This window comes from Staurois parvus, unplaced genomic scaffold, assembly GCF_062004578.1.
Source record: "Staurois parvus isolate SC_StPar_1 unplaced genomic scaffold, SC_StPar_1.0 ptg000151l, whole genome shotgun sequence".
NCBI classification, from domain to species: Eukaryota; Metazoa; Chordata; class Amphibia; order Anura; family Ranidae; genus Staurois; species Staurois parvus.
In genome coordinates this window covers 11,379,133-11,396,330 of record NW_028317947.1, presented here as the reverse complement: position 1 = coordinate 11,396,330, position 17,198 = coordinate 11,379,133, and the positions used below count along the sequence as shown (strand labels likewise).

At 45.3% G+C, this 17,198-nt stretch overlaps 1 protein-coding gene across 1 annotated transcript in view; it reads left to right on the top strand.

The window, feature by feature from the left end:
• LOC149464469 (keratin, type I cytoskeletal 19-like) overlaps nucleotides 1–11,243 on the top strand; it is a 37,561-nt gene extending 26,318 nt beyond the window's left edge. Inside the window, exon 8 of the mRNA XM_089674437.1 lies at nucleotides 10,850–11,243. Within this exon, the coding sequence (XP_089530563.1) occupies nucleotides 10,850–10,935 (86 nt within the window). The 3' untranslated portion in view covers nucleotides 10,936–11,243. The remainder of the gene's footprint in view (nucleotides 1–10,849) is intronic.
• Nucleotides 11,244–17,198: the final 5,955 nt, after the last annotated feature.

Here is a 17,198-nt window from a genome sequence, read left to right as displayed (position 1 = left end):
CCACAGAACATGAAGTGTTTCGTCAGATGTCGACGAGATAAATAGTGACTGGAATATTTAATGGTGACAATAGTGAATAGTCCCAAATTATTATGGTGATATACTTGTAAATATTGATGAGCAAAAGGTCCAAAGTATTCTGTAAAATATCTGTGCACGTGACTCCGTGATAAGGGATTGCTGTATGAATGCACTCACCAGAAACCCAATGAATTTGCGCATAGAATCATATCCAAGAACTCCACGGTGGACATCAGGGCACAGGAAAGAAACTCCACTGGTTAACTGACAGCAAACAGGAAAAGACCCCAGGCATCAATCACTGGACCCACACAGCATACAGGGATAGCTCCACTTGTATCTCTCCACCATGGATAAATGTTGCCAAAAGGGATATGCTCCACCTTAAATGAAATGGCTCACAAATACAAACCACAATGGGAGTACTGATAGTGTAGTATTTTATTGTAAAAAGAAAGGACATCCACGTAGATACAGAGTATTGGCAGCACACTTACAAAGATGGCCGCCGGCATTCCATGTGGCCTTGGTGGTGTGACATCAGTACGGCAAGGCTTCCACTGACGCGTTTCGTGCCCATGCACGTTGTCAAAGCTGTATTACTTCTCTGTGAAAATTTGTTATTAGCTTCCTGTAAATTAGCTTCTCTTGAGGAGAGAAAGCCGATAGCTTACATGTGATCACTAGAAGCCAATCAAGAACCTACAGTTCATATCTGAAAAGACTCATTTTCTGAGAATGTTATTTAAACTGGCCATTCTCACTTGTTAGATTGACTTCAGTCGTACTGGAATGTTGGAAGAGGTTTGACGATTAGCTGCTGCAGCCACAGAAGGGAAGATTCCCCCATCCACCTCATGTGGATGAGAGAATCCATTCTTTTTTTTTTTTCGATCAGCCTGCTGGCTGATTGAAAAAACCCCCAGAACAAGTAATGTATGGCCAGCATTTGAAAATGCACATGCTCTGCTAGTAACTAGCACTGCATTGCCCACTTAGTTATGCCTTGGCTATAGTGAATGTTACTGTTCAACAAACCCATGGCTGATTGTGGTTGAGAGGTCTACAGAAGCTCACATTCAGTGCTTGCCCTGTAGGCAAGTGTGCAAACTGGTATTTTATCATTTGAGACTGGATACTATATAGTAGTATATAGAGAGGTATATTCCCCAAGAAGAATTGTGGGAATGTATTACGTTGTTATTAGAGATGAGCGAATCGAACATGACGAAGTGGAATTCGTTTCGAAGATTAGGAAATATTCGATTCGCGCCGAATCCGAAAATTAGCAAACTTCGGATGCACGAATCGAATTTTCCCAAAAATGGCGGCGACATGTGTGGCGACGGAGCGGGGATCTCTGGGAAGGCGCGCAGACAAGGCGCGCTGACCCATAATGCATTCATTCATGACATGTGATCGCATTAGCCAATCAGCAGCCAGCCAGCCAGCACTGTGTAATGGGGGAGCTATAAATCGCGGCCATCTTAGAATTCTCCATTAGCCTCCGGTCATTCAAGAGAGACAGACCTCTCTGTATTAGGGACAGAGTTAGGGCCACAGAGACTTTAGGGCCACAGAATCGTTACTTAGGGACACAGAATCGTTACTCAGGGACACAGAATTGTTACTCAGGGACACAGAATTGTTACTCAGGGACAGACACAGAATTGTTACTCAGGGACACAGAATTGTTACTCAGGGACAGACACAGAATTGTTACTCAGGGACACAGAATTGTTACTCAGGGACACAGAATTGTTACTGAGGGACACAGAATTGTTACTCAGGGACAGACACAGAATTGTTACTCAGGGACAGACACAGAATTGTTACTCATGGACACAGAATTGTTACTCAGGGACACAGAATTGTTACTGAGGGACACAGAATTGTTACTCAGGGACACAGAATTGTTACTCAGGGACACAGCATTGTTACTCAGGGACACAGAATTGTTACTCAGGGACACAGAATTGTTACTGAGGGACACAGAATGGTTACTCAGGGACACAGAATTGTTACTCAGGGACACAGAATTGTTACTCAGGGACACAGAATTGTTACTGAGGGGCACAGAATTGTTACTCAGGGACACAGAATTGTTACTCAGGGACAGACACAGAATTGTTACTCAGGGACACAGATTTGTTACTCAGGGACAGACACAGAATTGTTACTCATGGACACAGAATTGTTACTCAGGGACACAGAATTGTTACTGAGGGACACAGAATCGTTACTCAGGGACACAGAATTGTTACTCAGGGACACAGCATTGTTACTCAGGGACACAGAATTGTTACTCAGGGACACAGAATTGTTACTGAGGGACACAGAATCGTTACTCAGGGACACAGAATTGTTACTCAGGGACACAGAATTGTTACTGAGGGACCCAGAATCGTTACTGAGGGACACAGAATTGTTACTCAGGGACACAGAATTGTTACTCAGGGACACAGAATTGTTACTCAGGGACAGACACAGAATATTTACTCAGGGACACAGAATTGTTACTCAGGGACACAGAATTATTACTCAGGAACAGACACAGAATTGTTACTCAGGGACACAGAATTGTTACTCAGGGACACAGAATTGTTACTCAGGGACAGACACAGAATTGTTACTCAGGAACACAGAATTGTTACTCAGGGACACAGAATTGTTACTGAGGGACACAGAATCGTTACTCAGGGACACAGAATTGTTACTCAGGGACAGACACAGAATTGTTACTCAGGGACACAGAATTGTTACTCAGGGACACAGAATTGTTACTGAGGGACACAGAATTGTTACTCAGGGACAGACACAGAATTGTTACTCAGGGACACAGAATTGTTACTCAGGGACACAGAATTGTTACTCAGGGACACAGAATTGTTACTCAGGGACAGACACAGAATTGTTACTCAGGGACACAGAATTGTTACTGAGGGACACAGAATTGTTACTGAGGGACACAGAATCGTTACTGAGGGACACAGAATTGTTACTCAGGGACACAGAATTGTTACTCAGGGACACATAATTGTTACTCAGGGACAGACACAGAATTGTTACTCAGGGACACAGAATTGTTACTGAGGGACACAGAATCGTTACTGAGGGACACAGAATTGTTACTCAGGGACACAGAATTGTTACTCAGGGACACAGAATTGTTACTCAGGGGCACAGAATTGTTACTCAGGGACACAGAATTGTTACTCAGGGGCACAGAATTGTTACTCAGGGACACAGAATTGTTACTCAGGGACAGACACAGAATTGTTACTCAGGGACACAGAATTGTTACTCAGGGACAGACACAGAATTGTTACTCATGGACACAGAATTGTTACTCAGGGACACAGAATTGTTACTGAGGGACACAGAATTGTTACTCAGGGACACAGAATTGTTACTCAGGGACACAGCATTGTTACTCAGGGACACAGAATTGTTACTCAGGGACACAGAATTGTTACTGAGGGACACAGAATCGTTACTCAGGGACACAGAATTGTTACTCAGGGACACATAATTGTTACTCAGGGACACAGAATTGTTACTGAGGGACACAGAATTGTTACTCAGGGACACAGAATTGTTACTCAGGGACACAGAATTGTTACTCAGGGACAGACACAGAATTGTTACTCAGGGACACAGAATTGTTACTCAGGGACACAGAATTGTTACTCAGGGACACAGAATTATTACTCAGGGACAGACACAGAATTGTTACTCAGGGACACAGAATTGTTACTCAGGGACAGACACAGAATTGTTACTCAGGGACACAGAATTGTTACTCAGGGACACAGAATTGTTACTCAGGGACACAGAATCGTTACTCAGGGACACAGAATTGTTACTCAGGGACACAGAATTGTTACTGAGGGACACAGAATCGTTACTCAGGGACACAGAATTGTTACTCAGGGACACATAATTGTTACTCAGGGACACAGAATTGTTACTGAGGGACACAGAATTGTTACTCAGGGACACAGAATTGTTACTCAGGGACACAGAATTGTTACTCAGGGACAGACACAGAATTGTTACTCAGGGACACAGAATTGTTACTCAGGGACACAGAATTGTTACTCAGGGACACAGAATTATTACTCAGGGACAGACACAGAATTGTTACTCAGGGACACAGAATTGTTACTCAGGGACAGACACAGAATTGTTACTCAGGGACACAGAATTGTTACTCAGGGACACAGAATTGTTACTCAGGGACACAGAATCGTTACTCAGGGACACAGAATTGTTACTCAGGGACACAGAATTGTTACTGAGGGACACAGAATCGTTACTGAGGGACACAGAATTGTTACTCAGGGACACAGAATTGTTACTCAGGGACACAGAATCGTTTCTCAGGGACACAGAATTGTTACTCAGGGACACAGAATTGTTACTCAGGGACACAGAATTGTTACTGAGGGACACAGAATCGTTACTGAGGGACACAGAATTGTTACTCAGGGACACAGAATTGTTACTCAGGGACACAGAATCGTTACTGAGGGACACAGAATTGTTACTCAGGGACACAGAATCGTTACTCAGGGACACAGAATCGTTGAATTAAAGAGTATGTCAGACAACACCTTTGGTGTTCCCTCACCAAGCGAAGTATCGCATGCTGTGGGCTCAGCCCCACTGTACAGTGAGGAAGAGCTAACAGAGGGCGGTCAGGAACGGGGGGAGACATCCGCCTCTTCAGCAGCCAGGCGAAGAAGTACTGGCGAGGAGAGTGGCTCGGTAGCCGGTCTAGAGACAGGTCTGTCTCCTGACCCACACGCAGCCGAGGGGGCTAGTAGTGAGGCGGAGACCCTAATTGATGATGATGAGGCTGATCGCACTTGGCAGCCTCGTCGTCATCAGGCTATTGCTTCCGCATCATTAGGAGAAGAGGGTGCCAGCTTGGCAGCGAGCAAAACAGTCGGTGGGTTGCCCAGGAGGCAGCAGGGTCGCAGCAGTGTCAGTGGAGCCAAACGGCCACGGAGTAGAGCACCAGCTCCACTGCAGCCTACCACCACGGCCAGTAGTGGTGCCGGTGTGCACGGAGGAAGTAGCAGTCAGCCAGTGAGGAGTAGCGGGGGCAAAGTTTCCTACTCGGCGGTGTGGCAATTTTTCGTCAAGCCGCCCGAGGAAGTAAACGTAGCCGTATGTCGACTATGTGGCCAGAAAGTCAAGCGTGGCCAGGGGGCCCATGTTGGGACTACAGCGTTGCGTCAGTATATGCAGCGTCGCCATTCGGTGGCCTGGGAAAACTGTGATAAAGATACGGCGGTTCTGCCTGCCCCAGCCCCCGCTCCATCACCCGCTCCGTTACTTGCTCCGTCACCCGACGTCAATCGCCCTCTATCAGCCAGTCAAGGCTCCAACACCTCTGCTGAGGGGAGTTGTCGCTCGTTGGCATCTTCTGCTTGTTCAGATGCTCCTTCTCCTGCTACTCCTCTTCACGGATTCCGTCAGCAGTCTTTCTTGGAATCCGTTTCCAAGAGACAACAGTTTGCGAGCACGCACCCGACGGTGCAGAAGCTGAACGTCCTCCTGTCCAAGTTGCTGGTGCTGCAGTCCCTCCCTTTCCAAGTGGTGGACTCAGCACCTTTCCGAGAAATGATGGCTTGTGCCGCGCCGCGGTGGAGAGTGCCAAGCCGGCATTTCTTCGCCAAAAAGGCAGTGCCAGCCCTGCATTCACATGTAGAAGAGATGGTGGGCCAGTCTTTGAGCATGTCGGTCTCTGCCAAAGTGCACGGCAGCGCCGACGTGTGGAGCTGTAACTACGGTCAGGGACAGTACATGTCATTTACGGCCCACTGGGTGAACGTGGTGCCGGCACAGCCGCACCAGCAACTTGGACAGGTCACGCCGCTTTTGCCTCCACGTTTGCACGTCCTTGGTCCAGCAAAGATGTCCGCCTCTACCACCTCTTCTTCCGCCGTGTCCTCAGCCGCCACCCCCGTGCCAAGTCCCATTACCCGACCGGCATATCACATGTGCAGGGCGCAACGGTGTCACGCTGTGCTGCACCTGGTATGCCTTGGCGAACGTAGTCACACAGGGGAGGAACTTCTGAGTGTAATGAACAGAGAAATCGACAGATGGCTGTCTCCACGCAAACTGAAAATCGGAACCATGTTGACCGACAACGGAAAGAACATGGTGTCTGCTCTGCGTCAAGGAAGGTTGTGCCATGCGCCATGCATGGCTCATGTGTTCAATCTGGTTGTCAAGCTGTTCCTAAAATCCACCATCCCACTGCAAGACATCCTTAAAATGTCACGTAAACTTTGCATGCATTTCAGCCATTCCTACACCGCAAAGCACACCCTCCTTGAGCTGCAGCGGCAGAACGGAATTCCACAGCATCGCCTGATCTGCGACGTTGCAACAAGGTGGAATTCAACCCTACATATGTTAGACTGCCTTTACGAACAGCGAAAGGCCATCACCGATTTCCTGATGTTACAAGCGGATAAAGGTACTCCCCTGTGTAACTTAGATGTCAGCCATTGGCAGCTCATGCGTGACACCTGCCGCTTGCTCAGGCCCTTTGAGGAGGCCACGCTATTCGTGAGTCGGCAGGACTATGGGATGAATGACGTCATTCCTCTGTTGCACGTCCTGGAACAAATGCTGTTAACAATGGCTGGTCAGGGTGCGGTAGACGTGGCGCACAGATCTCAACGCCACATGACCCCTGTGGGGGCAGGACAGGAAGAAGAGGAGGAGGTAGAGGAGGACATTGGTGCTCAGGAATTATTGAGTGAAATGGGTGGTTTTTCCACTCAGTGGACAGGAGTGGAGGAGCAGGAGCATCTGGTAGAGGAGGAGGAGGAGACAGAGGACCCAGACGCACCGTGGCAGTATGCTGTGGAGATGGAGGCAGGGAGTCCCTCGCATTCCTTGGCACAAATGGCCCATAGCATGCTCGGTTGCTTGCGTAGCGACAGCCGAATAACAACCATCAGACAGAGGGATGACTTTTGGCTGTCCACCTTGTTGGACCCTCGCTACCGTTCAAAAATGGTGGCCTTTTTCACACCTGCTGAGAGGGAGGCCAAAATAACGTACTATAAAAACCACCTATGTAGTCAGTTGGTCTCTGCCTTTCTGCGCCAACGTCCATCCTCAGACACTGTGGGCCCTGTGCGCTCGCGTTCCGCTGCCATGGCAGCAGGGGAGGGGTGGGGTGGTAGGAGCAGTGGCAGCTCCACCAGCAGCGGCTGCCTCAGTCTGCAGTCGATGATGAGTAGCTTTCTTCACCAGCGCAGTGAGGAAACTACTAACCAGCCGCAGCAGCAGCAGCAGCAGCATCAGGTGGACCTGGAGCAGGACCTCAAACAACAGGCTTGGGCCTACTTGGACAGCACCCTGCCAACCGAGGTAGACAATCCCCTTGACTACTGGGCAACGAAACTTGACCTTTGGCCCCAACTAGCTGAATTTGCCCTTGAAAGGCTGTCATGCCCGGCCAGTAGCGTGGCATCGGAGCGCGTGTTTAGTGCGGCAGGAGGTATTGTAACTCCGCGGAGGACACGACTGTCCACCCAAAGTGTGGAGAGACTCACGTTTGTGAAAATGAATCAGGCGTGGATTAGTCTGGATTTCACACCACCAGTTCCTGACACAACTGACTAAATCCGCCATGAATCATGCCCCAAACATGTTATTATTTTTAACATAGGCCTCTGTATGGCCTTCAATTTAAGCTGCTTACGCTTTGCCACTCTGCCATGGGCCCCTGTACCGCCTCCTCTTGCTGCTGCCAGGTCCAGAGTGTGTCATGGGTCCCTGTACGGCCTCCCATTGCTGCTGTCTCCATCGCCACACTCTGCCATGTGCCACTTTCAGGTCTCCTCACACTGCTGGTGGGTTCCATTTTGTCATAGGGTGCTGGCAGATTACGGGCCTCCCATTGCTGCTGCCAGGCCCGTAATCTGCCATGGGCCCCCGTACCGACTCCTCATGCTGCTGCCAGGCCTGTAATCTGTCATGGGCCCCTGTACCGCCTCCTCATGCTGCTGCCAGGTCCAGAGTGTGTCATGGGTCCCTGTACGGCCTCCCATTGCTGCTGTCTCCATCGCCACACTCTGCCATGTGCCACTTTCAGGTCTCCTCACACTGCTGGTGGGTTCCATTTTGTCATAGGGTGCTGGCAGATTACGGGCCTCCCATTGCTGCTGCCAGGCCCGTAATCTGCCATGGGCCCCCGTACCGACTCCTCATGCTGCTGCCAGGCCCGTAATCTGTCATGGGCCCCTGTACCGCCTCCTCATGCTGCTGTCAGGTCCAGAGTGTGTCATGGGTCCCTGTACGGCCTCCCATTGCTGCTGCCAGGCCCGTAATCTGCCATGGGCCCCCGTACCGACTCCTCATGCTGCTGCCAGGCCCGTAATCTGTCATGGGCCCCTGTACCGCCTCCTCATGCTGCTGCCAGGTCCAGAGTGTGTCATGGGTCCCTGTACGGCCTCCCATTGCTGCTGTCTCCATCGCCACACTCTGCCATGTGCCACTTTCAGGTCTCCTCACACTGCTGGTGGGTTCCATTTTGTCATAGGGTGCTGTATGGCCTCCCATTGCTGCTGCCAGGCCCGTAATCTGCCATGGGCCCCTGTACCGACTCCTCATGCTGCTGCCAGGCCCGTAATCTGTCATGGGCCCCTGTACCGCCTCCTCATGCTGCTGCCAGGTCCAGAGTGTGTCATGGGTCCCTGTACGGCCTCCCATTGCTGCTGTCTCCATCGCCACACTCTGCCATGTGCCACTTTCAGGTCTCCTCACACTGCTGGTGGGTTCCATTTTGTCATAGGGTGCTGTATGGCCTCCCATTGCTGCTGCCTCCACCGCCACACTGTGGCTCCACACTCTGGTTTTGGCCCCGTGACTGCCCAAATGAGTGAAGTGTGCGGTGATTCTAAGATCGACGGCACTCATCTGCATGTCATACTGACTGACAGTATTATTTCTCTTCCCCAGCAGACTCCAAGGGCATTTAAATTAAAGGTACAGTGTTCTGCACTAATATAAAGGCTCTCTGAAGCCTAGAAACACCCTTTTTATAAGTTAAATTTGCAGCGAATATATTCGCCTCGAATCGAATTTATTCCGCGAATTCGCCGAATCAGCCGAATCGAATTTTTGAATACTTCGCTCATCTCTAGTTGTTATCTTAAATAATGACAAAATCATCACGGAATAAACAGGTCCATAGCAGGAATGTAAAAATTGCTCTGGTCCATAAGGGCTGAACAGGTGTGAGACCCAAAGTGGTTAAGGAGTAGGGCCGCTGCATCCTTAACAACCGATCACTCATTCAGATGTCAATGGGGCTTTCTGCTGACAGCCAAAGTGTAAACAAAACAATTTCTGGCAATAGGTATCAGTAATTGGTATCGGAGAGCACTTAAAAAAGATATCAGTACTTGTTGCTAAAAATGGTATTGGTGCATCCCTAAATTATATTGTAATCCTATAGTAAAGGTAGATTTTCCTAAAAAGAACACACAGGTTTGAGAAGGTTCTACATACATTTTCTGGAATATTTTCATTGTTTTTTAAAATACTGTCTTCCAGACTTTTCTCTGACTTAATAAAGAAAATTTAACCTTTATGTATCAAAGGTTTCTGATCAGAAAAGTGTTTGTGGTGTTCTTAACAACTGATCAGATTAAAGCTTCCATTATTCCGTCCAGATGATAAAATTAACCCCTTGACACCAGTGCCTCCCGTAAATGAAAGGTTTTGGAAGCTGGGAGGCGGGGTTTAGGGTCATGTGACCACCATGATACGTCATCACGGCGGTCACATAATTGGGAAAGGTCCCGATCGAAAGAGGAGATCGGGACCTTTCTGTGAGTACCGGACATGTGTGCTGGGAGCGTGCAGGGTGTGCGCTTTCAGCACATATGTTTCTTTTTAATAGAACGCAAATGTGAGGCCACTCGGTGTCTAGGCCGGGAGGCCGCACATTTGTGTTCGGCTGGCGCCAAGAGGTTAAAGGAAGAATAAGGCTCCATGTCCACAGCAGCTGATAAACTCACGTTTAGGAGCTTTTCTGCGTTTTTTCAGCAGCCCCTGAACTCTCCCTAATGTTTTCCTATCTGTCCATGTACACATCGTCCTTTACAGGCAGCTGAGTTTACAGTCATTTTTTTGAACGCACCAAACTTGCGTTCAGGTGTAGATTTTATCAGCATTTCAACCGCCAAACACTTGTAAATGCGGCTAACTGCGTTTATAAGTGCTTGGAAAATGTTTTTAACGCTTCCATTTCCAGATGCTGTCCAGAGCCTTTTTTCAGCATGAAAAATGCATGCAAAGCGTTTTCCCAGTACTCAATAGGACCTGGTACACCATACTTTGAGGTTTCTCATGAAAGAAAATATGTTAGACAATGCTGCAATAATTTCTTCACAGAAATGAGCTGGAACATATCCAAACACCACAAAAAAATAAAAAAGACAGCTAATCTCAACAAATACTGCTCTCTCTGCTTCTGCTCTCTCTATTTCTCTCAAAATGTCTGAAATAGTTAATTAATTACTGTTTTTCAGTGCATTCTGGGAATTTTGGAAGGTCTCCTGAGGTTATCTTTAAAAAACGCTTCTAAACGCAAACGCTCATAAACGCGGTATGCAAACGCGGCTAAACAGAAGTTTTTTAACCTACGTTTTCCAGCAGTCAGTTTCCATCGTTCAAAAGTGTCCTGTTTACATGGGGCCTTAGATTAGAAGACATGAGACTTCTAGACATATGAGGACCATTGTTAGTGATTGTCACTGGTTAATTGATCAAATCCATCTCTTCACAGGTTTGAAGATCGTCTCCATTACAGAAGAATTTCAAGATGGGAAGGTCATATCTATATTTGAAAAAGTACATCATCTTCAACTTTAATATAAGATAAACTAACAGTGTAGAAATGTAGATATACAGTATGTCTCTATAACGAATGGAATTCTCATTTTTTTTTTAATAAACATGCACTGTGTCTGATCTGAACTAAATTGTTCTTTGCATAGTAGAGATAATAGACTTTATTTTTAAAAAATATCTGTGCTGTCCGTAGCAAAAAAAGATTTTCTTCTAAATTAAACTTTTAACCTGTACTAGACAAAAGGCATATAGCTGAATCAAACTGAATCAAATTAACACTACACACTATATCAAACTGATATAATTAACTAACACCATGCACATTGACATGTATATAGACACCTACAGTATGTAACTGAGCCTGATAAAAAAATATATTGCACCTTATATTAATTTATTTTATGTTGTAATCCTATTCTTTTTTCTGTGTAATATGTAAATATGTTTATGTGACTTCCTAAATAAAAAAACATTTTGGAAAGCTTACAGAGTCCTGTCTATATATGCAATAAGATCTGTCTATATCAGGGGCGGACTGACCATTTGGAAACTCGGGCACTGCCCGAGGGCCCGGGGTCAGTAGGGAGCCCCATGAGATACCCCTGGTACCTTTTTCATAGGCTTTTTTTTGAGTTTGGGCAATGACACAGGGGCCCCATGATCCCCTATTGCCCCGGGGCCCCATGAGTTGTCAGTCTGCCCCTGCTCCCAACTGTTCCTGATTTCAAGGAACTGTCCCTGATTTGGAACAAAGTCCTTATATCCCTCTTTCCTGCTCATTTGTCCCTCATTTTAGTCTGATCTATATAGTTGTATGTAAAATGTATTTTTTATCTTTCAAAAAGTATTTCCCAGTGCTAAACCTTTCATCCAATTTCTAAATTGATGCAATTGTAAATTTCTAAAATCTAATATTAAGGAATAGTAGTGGCAAAAAAGCACTTGTGGCTTTAACAAATCTTTTTTTTGTAATTCTTCTTTAAGGGGGAGTGACAGGGGTCCATTACCTACATACTTTTGCTAATAGGTGTTCATAGGCTTTTTTGAGTTTCCATGCATAATGGGGGGCCCCATGATCCCCTATTGCCCGGGGGCCCCATGATTTGTCAGTCCGCCCCTGGTCTATATATATAATAACTCTTGCTTATTAGACTGGTTGTTCTAACATGGCTACCCCACTAACTTCCATGAAGCCTAGTGACAAAATATTATTTTTGTAGTGGTGAAAGCTATTCGACTAGTACAAGATTCTCCTTACCATTCACCTACAGAAATGGACACACTTGTGCTGCTACTCTGGGATCCCGAAGGACAACAGGGACCCAATATGGTTCTTTAACACAGATAGGATTTCCATAATGCACACATTTTATGAGCTTTCCTATCTTGAAATCATAACATTATTTATAAAAATTGTAATCATTGGACACACATTATCTTTAAAATAATAGATATTATTGTGACATATATCAGTATTAAAAAATTAGGGTCATTTTCTAATGAAAACATTTCAGGTCAACCTCCAATGTGTATGAAAATGAGGAATAGTTTACAACTATAAATGGACAACAAAAGAAATCATAGCCTTTATAGCTCATAATAGTATCATTAGGGGAAACCTAAGTTATAGTCTCCTAACCGGAAGATTTATTACATTTTGGGGTACAAAAAACTAGGAATGTCCTATACCAGGGTTTCTCAACCAGGGTTCCTCCAGAGGTTGATAGGGGTTCCTTGAGCAATGAGCAATTTCTGCCTCTCAGATAAGTTCCCACTGACACCAATGATTTTTTTATCTATCTGTAAGGGTGTAATTCTTCACAATAACCACAAGTGTAAGGAAAATTATTCTCAGTAAGGGCTCATGTACACTGCAGCTGCGAAACTGATGTTCTGAGTTGTTCAGTGTTTTTTTCAGCAGCTCCTGAACTCTCCATAATGTTTTCCTATATGTCCATGTACACATAGTCCATTACAGTTGTTTACAGGCAGTTGAGTTTACAGTCGGTTTTTTGAACGCACCAAACTTGCGTTCAGGAGTAGATTTTATTAGCGTTTAAAACATCAAATGCTTGTAAACGCGGTTAACCGCGTTTATAAGTGTTTGCGTTTACAAGCGTTTTTTAACTGTTCCATATCCAAATGCTGTCCAGAGCCTTTTTTCATCATCAGAAATGCATGCAAAGCATTTTCCATGTATTTAAATAGACCCGGTACACCAGCGCAGTCAGTTCCAGGTTTCACATGAAGGAAACAATGGTAGAACGTGCCGCATTATGCTAATGATGGGATCCATAGTGAATACAACCAGAAAAGACAGGTCATCTCAACACATACTGCTCTCTCTGCTTCTGCTCTCTGTATTTCTCTCAAAATGTCTGAAATAGTTAATTATTTACTATTTTTCAGTGCATTCTGGGCAGTTGGGAAGGTCTCCTGAGGTTATCTTTTAAAAACACTTCTAAACGCAAATGCGCATAAACCCACATAAACGTGGCAGGCAAACGCAGCTAAACTGACATTTTTTAACCTACATTTTCCAGCAGTCAGTTTCCATCATTCAGAAGAGTTTTCCAAAAGTCCCATGTAGTGGCGGACTGACCATTTGAGCACTCAGGCACTGCCCCAGGGCCCGGGGTCAGTAGGGGGCCCCATGAAATGCCCCTGATACCTTTTATAGGCTTTTTTTGAGTGTGGGTGAGGACATAGGGGCCCAATGGTCCCCTATCGCCCGGGGGCCCCATGAGTTGTCAGCCCACCCCTGGTCCCGTGTACATGAGCCCTAACCATCACACTAATGTGTCATGAGTTTTAGATATAGCAAATTTTTATCAGAGGTTTCCTTGAGACGGAAAAGTTATTTCAAGGGTTCCTGTGTCTTAAAAATGTTGAGAAAGGCTGTCCTATACAAAAATGCAGAAAATTGTGTAATATAGATACAGCATATACTATATATTTATATATTTTTTTTAATGAATAAAATTACAAATTATAATTGTTTATTTGATAAAACATTATGGTGGAATTCAGATACTGTAGTGTACAAGGTGGCAAACTAAAGTTTCTTTAAAACATTAAAAAAAAAAACAGTCCTGCTGTTTTGGAATGAAAAAGCCTGGGGACTTGAAGTTATTGGCCAAAAAAAAATGATTTTTGGTTCATTCTAGGGCTCTTGCCAATGGGCACATGGAGGCCATGCAACATGAACTCCAACATATTTCCCCTATCTGGAAAGCCCGGGTGCTGTATGTAGCTAAACACATGAATGGTTGAGCGTGGTTGTACTTGGGTATAAGTCAGGGGCGGACTGACCATTTGGAAACTCGGGCACTGCCCGAGGACCCGGGGTCAGTAAGGGGGCCCATGAGATTCCCCTGGTACCTTTTTCATAGGCTTTTTTGAGTTTGGGCAAGGACACAGGGGCCCCATGTTCCCCTATTGCCCGGGGGCCCCATGAGTTGTCAGTCCGCCCCTGGTATAAGTATAATATTTGAGTATAATACTTGCATAAACACTTATATAGAGTATGGGCATATTCAAAGAACAAAAAATGTCCTATTTTTGAATTACGCCCATATGCTATACAAGCATTTATGCCAGTACTGGCATATACCCAAATACGACCATTCATGTCTATGTCTACGGGAGGCTGTACTGAGAAACTAAGCTGTAAAGGTGCTTTCAAATGGGTGTAATTTCTCTAGTGTACTGGAGTTCAATCAACCAAGTTCCATCACAGGCAGCCATTAATGCCCATGGCTGGCTGTATATCGCACCTGGGCTTTCAGGGCATATATGCAGCACAGCCCACATGCAAGTGCCTTTATCCAGGAAAAGTCTGTAATACATGGCTGATTAAAAAAGAAAAATAAGTGCATACCATGCCTTAGACATTTTTGTTTTTTGTAGGCCCATCCTATCATAATCTGAGTATACTGGGCTGTTTAACCTCTTCACACTGGTCACATGCAAATGTGCGGCCTCCCGGCGCCTGGGCCTTGATGCTGGGCGGCCACACATATGCGTGCAATTAACAAAAACATATGTGCTGAGAGCGCGCTCCCAACACACATGCTCACAGAAAGGTCCCAATCTCCTCTTTTGATCGGGACCTTTCCCGATCATGTGACCGCCGTGACGGCGAATCACAATGGTCACATGACCTTAACACCCTGCCCTGCCTCCCAGCTTCTGGAACCCTTAACGGGAGGCATCGGCGCCAAGGGGTTAAAGATAGACACCATGGTTTCTTTATCTTGCACTGATAGAGGTGGAGAGGCAAGACATTTCTGTTGGCGTTACAAGATCCTCTGTGGCATTTATTAACCACTTCAAGTCCAGACACTTTCACCCCTTTCCTGCCCAGGACAATTTTCAGCTTTCAGCGCTATCACACTTTGAATGACAATTGCGCGGTCATGCAACACTGTATCCATATGAATTTTTTAGCATTCTTTTGAGACAGATAAAGCTTTATTTTGGTGGTATTTATTCACCACTGGGATTTTTGTTTTTTTTGCTATGTAAATGAAATGTCCAAAAATTTTGAAAAAAGTGTTTTTCTAATAAAATTTTTTAAAAATTCAAATAAATAATATTTCATCATAAATCTTGGCCAAAGTTTATTCCGTTATCTTTTTAGTAAAAAATAAATAACCCAAATTAGTTTCTAACCAAAAATTATAATGTTTAAACATTTTTTTTTACATTTTTATTTTATTTTTTCATATTATTAATTGTTTTTTGTTTGTTTTTTTTTTTTACATACTGTCACCCTAGCAGTACAGTCACCATGATGACACTGTACTACTTGTGGGGGGTGGTGAACATTTTTTTTTTTTTTTTTTTACACTGATTGCTTTTACACCCGTAAAGGCTGTAAACGCAATAATTTCTCCTTCTCTCTAGCTGCATTCTTGCAGCCATTGAGAACTACTGTGTGAGCTGTGATTGGTCACAGCTTGTCACATGGTACAAAGCTGTTGTGAACAGCGAGCCCGCATGAGTGCCCCCATAGAAAGCAGTGCTCCTGGTTCCTCCGCACAGAAGAGGAGGAGCCAGGAGTGCAAGAGAGGGACCGAAGAAATGGAGGATCAGGGCTGCTCTGTGCAAAACCATTGCACAGAGCAGGTAAGTATAACATGCTTAATATTTTAAATAAAAAAACCCCCAAAGCTTTAATATTACTTTAATATGCAATTTGTGTGCAGAAATTATCAATAATCTGTGGGTTTGTTTAAGTTTTGCAAAAGTTTTAGTTTTGGGTGAATTCTGACTTTTAATCTCTTTTAGGATAGCTCCAGGGCTCTTTTGTAAAATCTGTATGCCTCTTTTTTCTGTTGTGGCTCCACTTTTGTTGAAAATAAAACAATCCCCTCTGGGTAACCAATGTACATTGCAGAGATTTTAACAAACTTGCAGATTTATACCTTTTTCTGATCTGAAGAAATAGCTGTTTATTTTACCAAGCCCTTCCTGACCAATTCCTGAGAAGGAGGGACTGTGTTCATTATAATCACCTAGTGCACTTTCAGTGTTCTAATGAGCAAAGTTGCAGTGTCTGCAACACTTTAGAAATAATTTACCTTTGGAGTAAAGTAAAGTAAAGTAAATGAACTCCCTATTGCAGGGGATGCCTAAAATTGAACTTGTACTTTCATGCAGATATCTGAAAAAAATCAGTGAACAAGTCACACAAGCAGGGGATGACGTTTCTAGGGGCCAACAGTGTATAGAATGTCTCACAATGTGTCTCCAGTCTATGACTCCCCAGTTTCCAACAACCCCTATAGCATGTCTGTAATCATTGACCATCTCCTGTCACTTTTCTGAGAGCTTTCTGTTGCATTACATTCACTGCATGCTATGTGCTGCCTTTTGCAGATGTCAGGGGCCACACTTGTGGCCCCCTGTATTAGGAAGGTTGACCACCACTGCCCTAAAGTCAGTAAAGACTCATGTTGACTGCAGTGGTGCATTTACGTTTTGTGCTGCTCTAGGCAACACAAAAATTGGACGCCCCCCCCTCCCCGGCAGAGAGAGCCTGACACCGACCAACACCAGACACCCCCTTCCCCCACGGAGAGAGCCTGACAGTGACCAACAACACCCCTGCTATGTCCCTCACCACCCAAGAGAGCCTTCCACTAACACTCCCCCCTCCCTTCCTGGCGACAGAGAGAAAGACACTCACCTTCACAGCTGTCATCCCCGGGAACGACAGTCGGGCTCTCCATACAACATCAATCATCCCGCAGGCTCTCTCGTATCCCACCTGGTCCCCA